Genomic DNA, 15,873 nt, shown 5'->3' on the forward strand with positions numbered 1-15,873 from the left:
AGACACATCCTCCCCCCTTTCATCTGGGAAACTCCTACACAACCATCAAGAACCCTCATTAGGTGTCCTTTACTGACGCTTCCCTGCCTCCCTCAGGCATCGGTAACATGTTACCCCATATCCCACATCGCTGGGAAGGGACCTGGCTTCTATTGAGCACTGTCCAGCAGTCCTGGGTTGTGAAATGCTGTGTGAGTCTGGGCAAGTCACTAATGTCTTAGGGCCTCAGGTGCCCACTTGATGCCACTCCAGGCCCTCAGTGGTCATTGCTGACCACTGTGACATGCCTCGCCTGGACACTAACCACAGCATAGACCATGTTGGGATGGCTGGCCTTGGCCTAGCTTTTTTAGAAGAAACTGTTGGAGCAGGGGTACCTGCTATGCCAACCACATTAAAACAAATGGGTCCTAGAGGACCTGGCCTGGTCCCCAGCTCAGTGGGGGCCTGAGAAGGAAGTTAGTTGATGCTGGGGTATGGGTGGGCAGGGGATATCCTAGTTGAGGACATTCAGGAAGCCATAGCAGGCCTGGTAAGAGGGACAATGGCTACTATAGACTTAGACCCTAGATGAAGGTCCTTGGACTCCATCCCAGGGTCATGAGATTCTAGAAAATTCTGTGGGAGGCAAGTTAGGGCTGGTCAGTACTCCTGAGCCGGGTCTTCTCAGAGTGCCGTCCCCTGTGCTGGTGAGCTCCATCCTCGGTAACCCATTTTCAAACTTTACTAGGTAAGGACTTGGGCTCTGAGGGGACAGTTGACTTGCCCAGGACCAATGTCCAGCCAGTGTTGTCCGATCTGTGCTGCTAACCACTGGGCAACACCGCCATTCTGCACAGGGGCACTGGTGAGCAGTGCTGAGCCATGCAAGGGGCGGGGGAGGGGGCACAGGAGGAGCTGTGCAGCTGGCTGGTGGGGGGGGGTGGAGCGTCTGCGGCCTGGTTGAAATGAGATGGAGCACCTGGTGATTTGCATAGTAATGAAAGCTTCCCAAATGCCAGGAGAGTCTGGAACAATAAACGCGAAGGAGAGGCTAACTACAGGCGGAGTGTGGACAGAGTAGCTCATAGCCATTCAGCCCTGGCTAGCTGCCGGGCCAAGGCAGGAGCCCTGACACTTCTCCTGGGGTGTTCCCCCAGCAACCCCACAGTTGGGACAGCTTTAAGTACATATTTTTTTTAAAAAACAAGGGAGCGGAAAGCGGGATGCTGGGAGAAGCATGGCAGGAACAGATGCAATACCAGGGCACAGCGGCAGCCTGGGCAGCAGATGTGGGCCCAGCAGGTGGCAGGTCTCCAGTAGGAGGTGCTGTTCCGGCAGAAGGATGGAAAGCAATGCGCATTCAGATGCAGCTTGCTCACCGTGGGGCTGGGTGAGGATGTGAGCAGGCCAAGTTCTTCTTTTAAACTGCAGCGGAGCTGAGTGCACACCCACCCGTGGCTGCCCTCATACACCTGAGTAGACGTACGTGGACAAGACCTCTAAAGTCCCCTGCCCCCTGCCTGGGAACTACGATTGCACTTGTCAGCCAGGGAGCTTCCTGCTGGGAGTCCCCTCAGGGTCCTAACAGAAGGCGTGGTCAGGCTCATCTGGCGGGGCACACCCAGGGGAGCCATAGACATGAAAGGGTCTCAGAAGCAGTAGTTAGAGAGAAGGCTCAGTGGTTAAGAGCACTGGCTGCTCTTGCAGAGGGACCCAGATTCGATTCCCAGCACCCACATGGAGGCTCACAACTGTCTGTAACTCCAGTTCCAGGAGATCCAACTCCCTTTTCTTGCCTCAGCAGAAACCAGTCAGGCAAGCAGTACACAGACTTAGGCTGAGCATCCATACACATGAAGCTTTTAAAAAGTTTTAAAGAAAACAGAAACAGGAGTCAGACAGCAGCAGCTGCTGCAGGTGGGATTATGGGCCAGTGAGAGCAAGCACCTCAGGAAGTCTCCTTACTGCCTCCTGAAGGAGCAGGCCTGTCATCTTGATGCAGGTGCTACAACATCTCATGGCTCTGGGGCTCCTCAGCTCTGCCCCACACTGTGTGTGTGTGTGTGTGTGTGTGTGTGTGTGTGTGTGTGTGTGTGTGTGTGTGTGTTTGCCTTTGTACCCAGCCTGCCTACATCTCAGTTCTGCGTCAATTCCCTGTTTTGAGTGAGTCTCCGCAGTCAGCAAGGATTCAGGCCCTGGCTTGGCTGCTAGCAGTGTGGACCAGGTCCTGGTTAGCCCTCAGGATGAGATCATCTCCCTTCCTCCCACCTATTATCACCTGCCCCCATGAGCATCTTCTGCTCAGCAGGGATGCGCGTGGGTACTATGTTAGTAGGTAGAGAATCCTTGAGCAAGAGGACAGCAGTGATGTCACCTTCAGAAGCCAGTGGCCTGTACCACCTTCACTCCAAGGTTAAGTCAGCTGCCACTTGCTCCTGGAGCAAGGAAGCTTCTAGGTCCACATTCGACCAGCATGAGGGAGGTAACCCATCGGTTCCAACACAGGCCCCAGAGGGGGGCAGAAGTGTGTGGACAGCTGTCCATCACAAGTGCTTTGGTAGGAATCTCTTGGGCCACCCAGAAGGACAGACATTGGCTGTTGCCTCAGCGTAGAAGAGATGAGCAACAATGAGGGTGGCGTAGAGGTGAGTGACACTGGCTTGCACTCATCTCTGCTAGGGACATGGAGGCTTCTAGGGACCAACTTCTCCTTGGCTGTTTGACCTTGGATGTGTTCCTGACCTTTCAGAACCTGGTACCATTAAACAGCAGGAAGAACTCCCACCGAGAGGTTGGTAGGGTAGAATGGCATTGCCCTCCCCCGTTCCCCGGAGTCTGACTCTCTTTCACTTCCCACAGGATCTCAGGCCTCTCTGTGATGGTACAGACAGTATCATAGCATCCTCTAGCATCCACTCTTCCTGAGGACATGGTGGTACTCTGAGGAATCTAATGTGTGAGATGAAGGCACGGATCCATCAGGGGAAGGCCTGCCTAGCGCGCATGAAGCCACATGATCCATTCCTAGAACCACATGAACTGGGTACAGGAAGGCAGGAGGAAGAGAAGGCCAGGGCCAGCTGGGCTACAAAGCAAAGATCTTTAACATGAGCCCTGATCTCTCCTTCAGAAGGAAGCTGGCAGCTGAGGGAATGCATTTGTTCTGATGGCCAGGGTGTCTCTGTGCGGTTACAGCTTGGGGGAAGGGCCAGGCATCTCTATGGCACAGGGCAGCGGGCAGCACATCTTGGAAATGGGGCTGCAGGGTGGGCTGGGGGCTTTGGGGCTCCTGATTCTAGTCCTTCCTGCTGCCCTCCCTCCTGTTCCCCCACCTCTCCCTCAGCTGTGGGTCCCTTGGTCCTTTTAACACACACACATCCTGCTGGTTAATTTTTAATGGCACACTGGTCAATAATTGATGGTACCACTTTAAGAGGAAACTTGTGTTCTACATCAGCCGCCTCTGCTCAGGCTGTCATCCTTCCTCGAAGGCCTCTGTCTGGAACTGCCCATCCCCGCCCCCCAATCAAGCCGCCTTCACCTCCTGCACCAGAGGTTTTAAAGCACTTAGCCACTCTCGTCCCATTAGCATCGCCAGCAGCCCAAGAAGGTCAGGAGGCTCTGTGGAAATGTGGGGCTGAGACGTGGAAGGTCACGGCTGCACAAAGTCAAACAGCAAGGGGAGGCAGAGGGTAGAATAGGGTACCCACTCCTGCCCAGAACTCTGCTTTGGTCCTATAAACTCTGATGACTCAGGCACACCCTGTCGTCCTGTGGACTAAGTGGCTAGGCTCTTACTGCAGTGGACACAAGGAGAGAGGATTTTCAGAAGAAGGAGCCTCCCCTCCATCAAAAAAAAAAAAAAAAAGGCCTCAGCAAGGTTCTGAGGGATGAATAGGAGTTTGCTATGGCTGGGAAACAGTAATAAGTGCTGGGATCAAGTCTATGCTGAGTCACACAGACATCACAGTACACCACATGCTGGTACACAGTCAGCCATGAACCAGAGAATACAGACACGCAGATACACACACACACACACACAGCAGCAGCACACTGACACAGATAGACACCATCACAGACACACATATACACATGCACACTGACAGACACCAACACACACACACGCATGCATGCACACAGGCACACATACATTCATGCACACACACAGACAAACATACGCACGCACACACACACACAGCAGCACACTGACACAGACACCAACACAGATACACACACACACATGCACACTGACAGACACCAACACACACACACGCATGCATGCACACAGGCACACATACATTCATGCACACACACACACACACCACCCCTTGTCCTTGTCCACTGTTGCCAGAAATACCGAAGATAAGCCATTTTTCAGAGGTGGTGGCCTACTCAGCATCTCTCCTGGGTCATCATGCCTGCTGGAGACCATCTGTCCTTTGGGCATCTTGTGCCTCCTGTTCACCTGTTTCATGTCCTAGTTACTCAGTATCCACCCCACCCTCCTCCTCTCCCCTGAAACCCAGAGAGCCCAGCCCTCACTACAGTGTAACCTACCGAGCCATGTCTACCACGCCATGCCCAGGTCTCTCTGGAGTCCACTGTGCTCTTACTGACCTGCACCCACCTTTTCCAGGTCCTATTCACCTCTAGAACAGCCTTGCAGCCCCACCCTTGGCCTGGACACAGTCACTGCTCCTCTTGGTGCCACCTGCCACTGTGACCCAGGCCTTACCAACCCCCACCCGCAGCTCGGATGGATTCTCAGACTAATGGACAACACGCTCCTGTCCCCAGGCTCCACAAAGAGGTCTGCCTCCCCCTCCTCCTGCTGTCAGCGAGGAGACACACTATTGCCATTGACTGACTAATGGCTTTTAGGAAGACAGCATTGGTCCATTACACATGTGTATCGATCGGTATACATCTGGATTTGAGCTCTGCGAGGCAACAAAGATGCGTCCTTGGAAATAGGAAAGTGGCCACGATAGGAGCAGAGACACAGTGATCACAAGAGAGAGACTTGGAGGAGCTGCTCTGGGGGAGTGTCAACTATCCCTCTCTACATCCTCTGACCCCTGACCCCACTTTATGGAGGACGGTATTCCATAGAGGAATCCAGCTCCCACACTGTAGGGATACTGGTCAGAGAATACCCAGAGAGGCTACTGGGCAGCTCAGGTCAGAAGACCATGGATGGAGGAGATGGGATGGTCAGTGGAAGTGAGGCCTATCGGACACCCTGCTAAGTAGCAGCCAAGGGTCCCTGGATGGGCGGAGGCTCTTGTTTCCATGAGACTCTGGTGAAGTGTCTTAGGTGGTTGCTTGGCTGGGGTGGGATGTTGGACTGGAGATTGACGGAGACTGTGGGCCCTGCACAGTTGTGCATCCTGGCTCTCCCGACTCAGAACCACAGCTCCACGGGTTGAGTCTTTCTGAACCCCGGCCCATGGCAGGCAACGAGACTGAGAAAGTGAATTCTGGAGCTCAAAGATCCAGGGACCAAGCTGATAGCAAAAAACTCAACCCCAGGTCCCTTCTTCCGTGTGGTTGGAGGAACAATGACAGAAGCCGTCCTTTACTTCCAGCTAGGACGGGGCACGGGGCAGTGTCCTTTCCTCCAAGTACACGAGTGGGAAGGAGCAGGCAGGTGGCTTTTGATGCCCTCTCATGGGTAGGCCTCTGTGGTTCGGGGTGTGATTTTAGGGATTCTATCAGGGACACGGAGGGATGTCCCTTCCCCATGGAAGGTCACACTTAGCCTTATGAGATGTCTCTTTATTAATGACTCATGGGACTGGGATCTCTACTTATACAATTGTTGTGTTAGGAAATTTTAATGAAAGTTCCACACAAGTGTGCGGGTTGGATCTCTGAGGTGTAGGCCTGTGTGGAGGTGGCCAGCTGGGAAATGGGTGCCGTGTTGCCCAGTTCCCAGCAGACCTCCCCGCAGCCTCCCAAAGTCCCTGCTTTCCCAGGTAGGCAGGTAGGGGCTTACTCAAAGACCCAGGGATCCAGACCGGAAAGCTTCTCTCCCACGGTCTGCTGAGAGGCTCCTGGTCCTCCAGACCTACAGTCTGCTGGGAACTGAGGCTGGAAGAGGTGCCTGCGACCTCCCAGCTCCAAAGGTCACTCTGGCGTGGCCTTTGAAGTGGCTTCCCTGATCGTCTCTAAGGTGTGTTTGTCCTTGATGGAAGGCATTGATTTTTTCCAAGCAAAGCAGGTGGAGGTCAGCGTGAGCCTTCGCTGAGCCAGTGGTGGCTTCTGAGGCTCTGGGCTCTGCCTTTCTTGTCTCTTGACTCCGGACCCTCAACACGGGGCGTGGACACAACACCTGGCCTCCAACAAGCACTGGCTGTCTGAGTGAGGGTTCCGTGATGTCTGTACAACCCTCGCCTCCACTCAGGCTGACTCGGAAGCAGGCTGGGGCCAGGAAGCTGGTGAAGATCCTTCGGGGATAAAGGATCCAGCCACACAGTAAAAGTGACCATCCTGTTTTCATCCTCCCCTGAAGTGGCCTGGAGCTGGGAAGAGCTGATAAACTGACCTTCTAGAACCACGGTGGCCCCTTAAGCTGACCACCAGCTGCCTGCCTGCGGGTGACCCTGCAGACACCAAGTTACTTGTTAACGTAAGCAGAAGAGACACATTTGTCCCCAGAGAGGTTACAGGCCAAGGGGCAGGTGAGGGTAGTTGAGGTGGCAACGTTCCACCCCTGGGACGTTCATGACTGGTGACAGAGAAAGGGTTGGCAAACACTGGACACCCTGCCCTCAGAGGCCAGCAGAGTCCACATACACTGGCCAAATCCCAGCGCATGCTGGCTGCTTTTGAGGTGTGAACAACACCCCAGCTCACTATCCCTAAATGAGGAGGGATGCCCCAGGCTAGCCCATCTGGCCCATCCTGCAGATATCTTCCAGCCAGACAAGACCAGTACAGACATTCTCTGACTCAGGAGCACAGCCACAGCCAACGCAGCAACATAACGTGCGGAGTTCTGAAGGGTTACCATTTCCATGTCCACTACAGTGTGTTTTATCATCAGCTTATACAGTCTGATTTTTAGCCATTCAGCAAGAGGCTTCCAAATTCCCACTGTCTTTCTGGGCATTCTTGGCATGGGGCAGGAAACCCTGTCACATGTGGGACACGCATAGGAAACCCTGAGAATCTAGCCCGAGCTGTGTCAGTCAGAGCAGACCTGGGTTTTCCAGAAAAGCAACTTGACTGAAACTTAATTAAGAATATATTTAGTAAACGGTGAACGGAGGGTAGAGGGGAATCCCAAGGAACCGAGGTTTGAGGAACAAATGCTGGTTCGTGGAAGCAGAGACCATTATCAGTGGTCTTGGAGGCACAGTGAAATAGAGGCTCACCAAGAGAGGAGACAGAACGGATGAATAGCATCGCCAAGACAATAAAAGAGATAGCGCCCCAGAGTTGCATCATGAACCCCATCCGTGGTGCCAGCAGGCCCGGCAGCTGCGCATGGGGGCCGTCAGACTGTGCATGGGGGTCATCAGACTGTGCATGGGGGTCATCAGACTGCGCATGGGGGCCATCAGACTGTGCATGGGGCCATCAGACTGTGCATGGAGTCGTCAGACTGTGCATGGGGCCATCAGACTGTGCATGGGGTCATCAGACTGTGCATGGGGTCATCAGACTGTGCATGGGGCCGTCAGACTGTGCATGGGGGTCGTCAGACTGTGCATGGGGGCCGTCAGACTGTGCATGGGGTCATCAGACTGTGCATGGGGGCCATCAGACTGTGCATGGGGCCGTCAGACTGTGCATGGGGCCATCAGACTGTGCATGGGACCATCAGACTGTGCATAGGGCCATCAGACTGTGCATGGGGGTCATCAGACTGTGCATGGGGCCATCAGACTGTGCATGGGGGTCATCAGACTGTGCATGGGGCCATCAGACTGTGCATGGGGCCATCAGACTGTGCATGGGGCCATCAGACTGTGCATGGGGGCCATCAGACTGTGCATGGGGCCGTCAGACTGTGCATGGGGCCATCAGACTGTGCATGGGGCCGTCAGACTGTGCATGGGGCCATCAGACTGTGCATGGGGGTCATCAGACTGTGCATGGGGCCATCAGACTGTCACTCCAGGCTCAGGCTTCTTCCTGCCTGGAGTCCATCCGGAGGAAGCAGCTCACTTCCTCCCCTGGGGAGAGGCCAGAGCCAGTGAAATGTTGGTTGCACCCCTTCAGTGTTGGTTGCACCCCTTGTTTCCCTCAGCCCTGCCGCTCTCTCTGGTTTCTGTCACAGCCAAAGAAAAAAGGAAAAAAAGAAAAAGAGGTGTGAGCTGTCTTAAATGTCGCTCTGTGGGAAACTTAAGTTTAATGCCAGCACGAGGGATCTTCACAAGCCAGTAGATGCTAAAACGATGTTTAGAGACATTAAGGAAATGCGCACGATAATGGCCAATTTACTGTGGATAAAGCTAGAAGGCAAAGTCCCCGTACATCCTTGAAGGAAAGGCAGAAAGCAGGCACAGGGGACAGCAGGAAACAAAACAGCAGCCAGGTGGGCCTGATGGCTTTCCTCTCCCCGTCGTTCACTAATTAAATAACAGCAATAATAATAACAACTCGTGCTCACTGAGAAGCTGGCCATACCTGGAATTCTCCTTAGGAGGCTATGAAGTAATCTGATTTGCACCCATTTCACATATGGGAATGCAGAGGCTCCAAAAGCCTAAGTGATTGGCCTGAGGTTTCCCCGTCAGCCCCAAGGGGTGGGCGTGTATAAAGCCAGGTCCAATTCTGAGACAGCTGCTCTCAGACTGTAAGTCTGCTGGAGTCTGAGCCGGAAATGTGGGGATTAAGCTGACTGGAAATAGCGTGGGCGCTGCACAGCTGCAGTGCCCCAGCCTCCTGTGGTGGGGAGGGAAAGGCGGCCAGACCAGAGAGCAGGTGAGGGGCAGGTGGTTGACTGGCTGGGTGGACTGTCAGGTGGGTGAGCAGGCAAGTGGATAGGAGGGTGGGCAGGGAGGAGGGCAGGAGGGTTGGCAGGGAGGAGGGCAGGAGGGTGAGCAGGCAGATGAGGGTAGGTTGGTGGGTGGGCAGAGGTTCGGCAGGGGGTGGGCAGGAAGATGGGCAGGGGGTAAGCAGAGTGTGGGTAGAGGGTGGGCAGGTAGGTGGCCACTTCTGCTGGGTCCTTGAATGCTAGGAACAATGTTGGTACTGGAATAAGAGAAAGGAGAAAGACCCTGGAGACCAATCCCCTGGGCAAACAAGTACCAGGACCATCAACCAGGTCTCCTCAGCCTTCAGGGAGGGTCTCGAACAGTGGGACCCAGCTGAGTCCCACCACTGTGGGCCCCCATGCCAGAGGGCTTCTTATGAGGCTACTTGGAGCCCTAGGCTTCCTGTTTTTGAGGACATTCTAAGTTCCTCCAGGGATGGGTGAGGTCCACATAGGGAATCCACACTTCTAGCTGGTGACACCCAGCCTGGGACAGGTGTTCCCAGGTGTCTTAAGAGGCAGATGTCCCAGTAGAAGAGGGACCTCCATACCCACGACATAGGCTCCAGCATCAGCCATCCTGAAGTCCACGTCCTGCCCAGCCTGCCGGCCACTGTAATTCCCCTGGGCCTCAGTCTCTTGCACTGACCTGAAGACACTCATCCTGCAGTGAATCAGGGGGTCACCAGAACAGAGAAAGAGCCTAAGAATCTGAACAAAATTCCTCTGTAAAATTCAATGAAGGCTTGCCTCTCCAGCTCACCCCAGGCTCCCCTATTCCCTAACTCCGTTAGAGCCAGACAGCTGGCTGGAGCTCCCTATGCCTGGCTGTTCGATTGGCACCTGGTTCTGCCTTTACCAGGCAGTCACATTGCTCAAGAGGAAGATGAACAGAGAGTGTGCTCACAGGGCTTGAAGGACCAGGGCTGTGCTACAGTCCCCAGGGGCGCTCTAGTACTGCTCCGGATGTGGCAAGAATTTAGAAAGGACCCAAGGCTTATTCACCAAGCCCCAGCTGGGAGTCACCTACTACCAGGTGGTGGCCCTGCTGCTAGCCGGATGGTCAATGGTGCTGCTTTCCCCTGCCGCCCCCATAGCAGGGCAGGGCTGCCCAAGGCCTGGGCAACCGAGGCCACACACAGCTGCCTGGAACTTGATCTTGCTAGAGCCTTAGACCTGCCCTGCCCAGCTGGCCAGCTGGCTACCTGCCCATGAGCCTCAGTTTCCCTAGAGGGTCCAGATCTACCGCTCATCTCAGTTTACAGAGAGCCTCCCCGGGGTGAGGCGATGTATGGGTCCTCCATCATACCCTCTAGGTGATCTGGCTCCTCTGCAGGAGGCTTTGTACTCCAGCAAGGGGAGGAAGGCTGTGTCGGAGAAGCCGGGGAATCAGGCAGCCAAGATGCCGAGGTCTTCCACACAAGTCAGGGTGAAAAGGGCAAAGCAGCAGGCTGAGCTCAGAGGGTGGCCTCCAGAGTCCTGCACCCTGTCCCTCTAGTCTCCTAGGGGACCCTGGAGTGGCAAAGGAGGAGGTTCCACATGGTTGCTCAACCCTTTCCCCTGTTTCTCCTCTGACAAAACTGAAGCCTCATCGCTTGTCACGGCACATCCAAGCACTAAAAGGGACCAGGAGGTGATGTGTGAATGTGGCCGGTGACTAGAACACTCCCTCACAACACATCACAGCTTCTAGGCCATGATTCAAATGGACAATCAGGTAGCTTCAGACACAACTTCCCAAGTCTGTAGAGGGAATCAGGAAGGCAGGGACATGTGAGCTCCACAGTCTGTGAGTCCCAAATAGCCAGGCAGACATCTTCCCTCAGTCTCTATAAATTCTAGCTTTGTACAATTCCAAGCTCTGGGCACATCCTTGCCACCCCCTCTACTCCTGCATCCTGAAGGTGCAGCGTGGCACTTGGCACAGAGTCAGTCACAACAGGTTCACATTGGTGCAAGCCAGTGTGGGAAAGGGGAACACGGAGACAGACACAGCGCTCACAGCAGGTAAGCCGGGGACACCGGGGGCAGAGGTGGGGACTCAGTACATCTCCAGGCACCATGGGCCTCCATGCAGGCCAATATCCTAGCTGTGAGTGTAGACACTAATAACCTTCATCGCCTTGGAGGCAGGTGGGGACTCCGCCAAGATGTCTACCAGTGATTCTCAAACCAGGGTGCCGACAGGCACCCCACCAGACCAGTGAACTCTGGGTAGTCACAGACAAGACATGAGGTACACACTTTGGGAAGTCCTGCCATTGGGCACAGTAAACAGGCCGCGCCATTTGTGTCTGGCTCCCCACCTGAATGGTGGCTCTCCACACCCTCCCCTCACATCTCAGGAGCCAGCCCAGGGCCCATCCGAGGGTAGACAGACAGTGGCTGTCTCTTACATGATAGACAGGCAGTTACTCGGTCCATAGGCGCAAGAGCCGGTAAATACATCTGATTAATTAATTATTCATGCCATTCATTATTAAAAAGGTCACTACCTGGGAGCCGCTCCAACAGTGGCTAACAAGCTCGCCTGTACCTCCCAGGAGAAGCAACAAAGGTTCACAGTGTGCCTACTATGCACCATGCACCCCCAGAATAACCCAAGAAGGGGTGCACAGCTTTGACTTCTCACGAGGACTGGGAGGTCAAAGGACAACACAACAGTTGACGTCATAGCACTGGGAAGGGGCAGAGACAGGCTTGTGCTGGTCAGTCCCCTACAGAGGCCAGTGGTCACTGTGCTGGGAGGGGTAGGTGGTCAGTCACCCTCAGAGCCCGGTGGTAACTGTGCTGGGAGGGGTAGGTGGTCATTAGCCCACAGAGCCCTGAGGTCACTGTGCTGTAAGGTGAGGGCCATGGGCAAGAGGGCTCAAGATGACCTTGTAGCCTGGGCTCCTGGCTGTGACCCCAAAAGATATTGTGCTCAGGGTCTGAGGACCCACAGTCTGTGCCCACAGCTACTGCCTAGGCCCCCAGCCTCTGTCCACCCAAGACCCTGGGCCGAGGAGCAGGCCATGCCCGTCTCTGTCCTTGGGCTGGTTGGCCCCGTGGGACAGCTGCTCTCAAAGTCCTCGGCTCTGGGCAGCAATACTGCCACCCCCCACCATCACCATCAGCCTAGAGATAACAGCTGCCCGGATGATGAAACCAGACCTGGCCACCCTCAAAGCCAAGTCCTTGATATGTCACCTCCCTTGCCAGTTTCCTTCTCCCCCCAGCGTCAGCACAGGACAGCCTGCCTGAGTCACCTCCAGGTACGCAGAGCAAAGGAGCTAAGGGCTAACTAGGTTTATTTCCTGCTGGAAATTCTCCCTCCTGTCCCTGACGAGCTTCCCTTTCTTTTGACTAAACCACAAGAATACGAAAAGCCGTCCAACTTCCCCTTTCATCTCGGAAACTCGAGTGACAACCTGTCTCATTTTTTGGCTTCTCCTCTAGACACACATGTGCCGCCACAAGTGGCTTCAAGTCCTCCTTGGCAAACAGTAAGGGCGTCAAACAGCCTGGTCGCCCATGATCCGAATGCAGCAGCAGTACCAACATCAAGTCCACCAGAGCTGTTATTGCAAACACTCACCAGGCAGATGAGCTTTGGAAGGCCATCAGGGGTGGGCTGTGTGTGTCTCCCCGCAGCGTGTGCACGGCCTGGGGGGCTTGTGGCAGGACACCAGGGGGAGGCTGCGGCTGCGGGGCTGGCTGTCCCGGCCGAGGGGCTCGAGCGGGGTTCCCCCACCGCCGGGGGTCCTGTTTCATCCACCGTCCGTGGATGCCCCACCGGGTCAGGTAGACCTTGCAAATGTCGTAGTTCATTGCTGAATAATAAAGCAGATCCAGGACCAGCAGGGTGAGCACAAAGAAGCCGTAGATCCACACTCCCAGCAGTGCTGTGTAGTTGCTGGGGAAGAAGAAGCAGAGACTGAGCCACACTCCCAGCAGCCCCTGCTCCGCCAGCATCCACAGCGGGATGATGGACAGACATCGCAGGTGGTTCACCCCACCACCTGCCTTGTCTTCCTCATACCCCATGTCCACTGCCCTGCCCCTGCCCTGTGTTCTAGGGTCCTTCCCCGATAGGTACTCTGCAAGAGCTCTGAGCTTTCTAAGCTGTGTATTGGGGACCCCGTAACTAGGGCCCCTACTTCATCCTACTTCTCCCTGTATGTGCCCTGGCTCCCTGCTGGCTTTGTGCATACCACATGTCCCGGACACTCCTGTTCCATCTCGCCTGGCCTCACTCCCAAGGGCAGAAGCTGGAGGCCTGTCATTGCCTTGGGCCACACTAAACCAAATCATACCCCACGTACATCAGAACCCCATGCTATCTGCTCTCTGAAGGGGTGCTACATCTCCAGACCCTGTGCAGAACTCCCTTCCCTATTGTCTGTGACACCCACGTCAGCTCAGCACCCACCCTTGCTGAGGTCCCTTCATTCTGATCACAGGGAAACCTTAATCTCCTCTATGACTTTTTTTTTTTTAAGCATAGGGCTTTATGTAGCCCTGAGCTTGCTATGTAGCCAAGGAGAACCTTGAATCTCTGATCCTCGACAAGGGCTTGGTTTGTGTAGTAATGGGAATGAAACTTGGGGCTTCAGGCAGGCAGGCTTGGAAACACTGCTCGCTGAGCCCCTCCATCACCCTCTATTTCCCCACAGAGGTCACAGTCACCCTGCAGAGGTAGCAAGAGCCCTTTGGATTTAGCACCCCAATCTCAACCGGTGGCAAGCCTTGCAGACTCTTTACAGGTTGGTTAAGCACTGAAGCACACACCGGGATCACTCCCATCCCAGGGCCTTTGCGTAGGCCACGCTGTCTGCCAGGTAGCCGTTCCTACATCCCCAACCCCTCCCCCTCTGCCCAGCTGTTCACGGTACCCTCAGGTGAGACTCTCCAAAACCCCCAAGACTTCATTAAAGCCATCCTTTCCTCTGGTCCCTGTCACCTGTGGGCATACGTGTCCTCCTTACACCACTTCTCCCAGGTTGGGGCCTCAGTTCCAGGTTTGCCACTGCCCCTGGACTGCTGAGCTTTTGATAGTACCCGCCAAGGACTGGGGCAGTTTAAAGGAACTGGTTTATCCATGGCTCAAGTGACACCCACCTCAGTCTCTCCCCTGCCGTGGGCATCTGCTCGAGTGGGTGTGGGCCAGCCAGAGTGTGGAGAAGAGACTTCCACTCCAGGGGGACCTGTGGCTCTGTCCAGACAGGACCCTTGAGTGCTGCAACCCCTGGAGGCCCTGTCTGCATCTGGGGCTCCTGCCTGCCTGACCTAGGAGTCTTGACTCCTCTGTCTGCTTTGCCCTGTAGTCTATGAAAAAACACCACCCCCCATCTCTGGGTCTGTAGTGTACAGCCTTAAGTCTCTCCTCAACATAGATTCTTGGCTCTGCATCTTCTCAGGCAGGCCTCTAGCTCGAGTTGGGGTCTCTGGTGGTGAGGCGGTGGCTACCCCCTGCCCAGCCCTGTCAGGATGGAAGCCACTAAACCTACTTTCATTCTCTACTCAGGGGACTGTCTCCCAGCTGGTCAAGTGCTTAGACTGAAGATTTCCCTTTAGAGTCAGGGCAGTGGGGGAGGGGGCGAGGCTAATGGTGAGGCTCTGCTATGCTGTGTACCTGAAGCTTGGCAGCCTCAAGACAGGTGTTCAGAATTCAGTACTCAGTCCCCAGCAAATGCTAAACACCAGAAGCCTTAGCTCTTTCCTGCAACCCCACCTCTCAGACAATACCAAATGAAGGTGTGAATGACTGACAGCCAAGCCCTGGGCTTTTTATTAATGGCTACTAGCTTTGCCTAGAAGTGTCAGGGCACAGCAGAGAAAGCCTGCCAGAGGAAAACGGCCAAGAGACCAGCTCAGCCCTTACTAGCTGGAGTCTCACGGGAGACAGATGTCTAGGTGGGCTCTGGTCCCAGGCACCCATCTCTCCCCAGATTTCTCTCTCTTGCAGCCCCCATGGCAGGGCTCTGAGAACCAGGCTGTTCCTGGTGGTTCCCATGGCAGCAGCCTGGGGGCTGAGGAGGCGGGGAGGGAGCAGGGCCGTTCTCTGCAGATGCTGCTTGGCACCCAGAGCAGGAGGGGTAGTGGCCATGCCTGGAGCTAGGAACACTCTAAAAGTGAGCGCAGGGCGAGGGCAACTGGAGGTCCCTCTGCTCTGCATGGTGCTAAGAAGGAAGGAAATGGACCTGCCATGCCTATGGGGGAAATTGGGCAGTGAGAGCCAGCTCTGAGGGACCGAAGTCTATGCTAAGATCCCCCAGTCATTCTTCGGAGCACCTGGGCCAAACCCAACACAAACAGCTCCAAAGGTGTCCCACCCAAGACTTGGGGACCAAGCCACCCCAGCTGTGATGCATCTCTGCTGGGTTCAACTCCCGACCTAATGTGTACCCAGAGATTCTGGGGCTGGGTCACAGGTTGGCCATCAGGAAGCCTCCTGGAGCTTCTGAGGTCACCCTGGGGCCTGTTTGCATTTGTAAGACTGTTGCCCCATGAGACTGGGGACTCCCTGAGGGCAGGTAGGGATCAAACTTGTCCCTGCATACCCAACACAATGTTACAGTGAGGACACGGTGAGAACTGAGGATGGGCAGGACACGGGCGGACGGGCTGATGTGAAACTGACCAGTGCTGGCCAGGTGTTTGAGTTGTGTGAATGGCATGCCCAAGGTAAGCTGGGACACTTGCAGTTCTGAGCTTGTGCCTCGGAGTGATGATCCCATTTGACGGATGAGCCCACAGGAGTAGTTACATGCCACCATTCACAGTGGCTAATCCTCTCCGGTTTTACAGAAGTTGAAACTGAGGTTTATCTCCTCAAGACCATGGAAAGTGAATTTTCCATTGTAAGGGTGACCAGGCCACTTTCGACAGCGTGTTCTGTGTTCCCGCATCAGGGATGAATC

The 15,873-nt window shown here is 55.0% G+C and overlaps 1 protein-coding gene across 4 annotated transcripts in view; it reads right to left on the minus strand.

Annotated features, from left to right (window-relative positions):
- Positions 1–15,873, minus strand: part of Shisal1 (shisa like 1) — a 111,968-nt gene that overhangs the window by 9,614 nt on the left and 86,481 nt on the right. For all 4 annotated transcript variants that reach the window (XM_075960213.1, XM_075960212.1, XM_075960211.1 and 1 more), the window contains exon 4: positions 12,549–12,866. In XM_075960213.1, coding sequence (XP_075816328.1) covers positions 12,549–12,866 — 318 coding nt within the window. The remainder of the gene's footprint in view (positions 1–12,548; positions 12,867–15,873) is intronic.

The sequence above is a fragment of the Microtus pennsylvanicus genome, chromosome 2, assembly GCF_037038515.1.
Source record: "Microtus pennsylvanicus isolate mMicPen1 chromosome 2, mMicPen1.hap1, whole genome shotgun sequence".
Lineage (NCBI taxonomy): Eukaryota > Metazoa > Chordata > Mammalia > Rodentia > Cricetidae > Microtus > Microtus pennsylvanicus.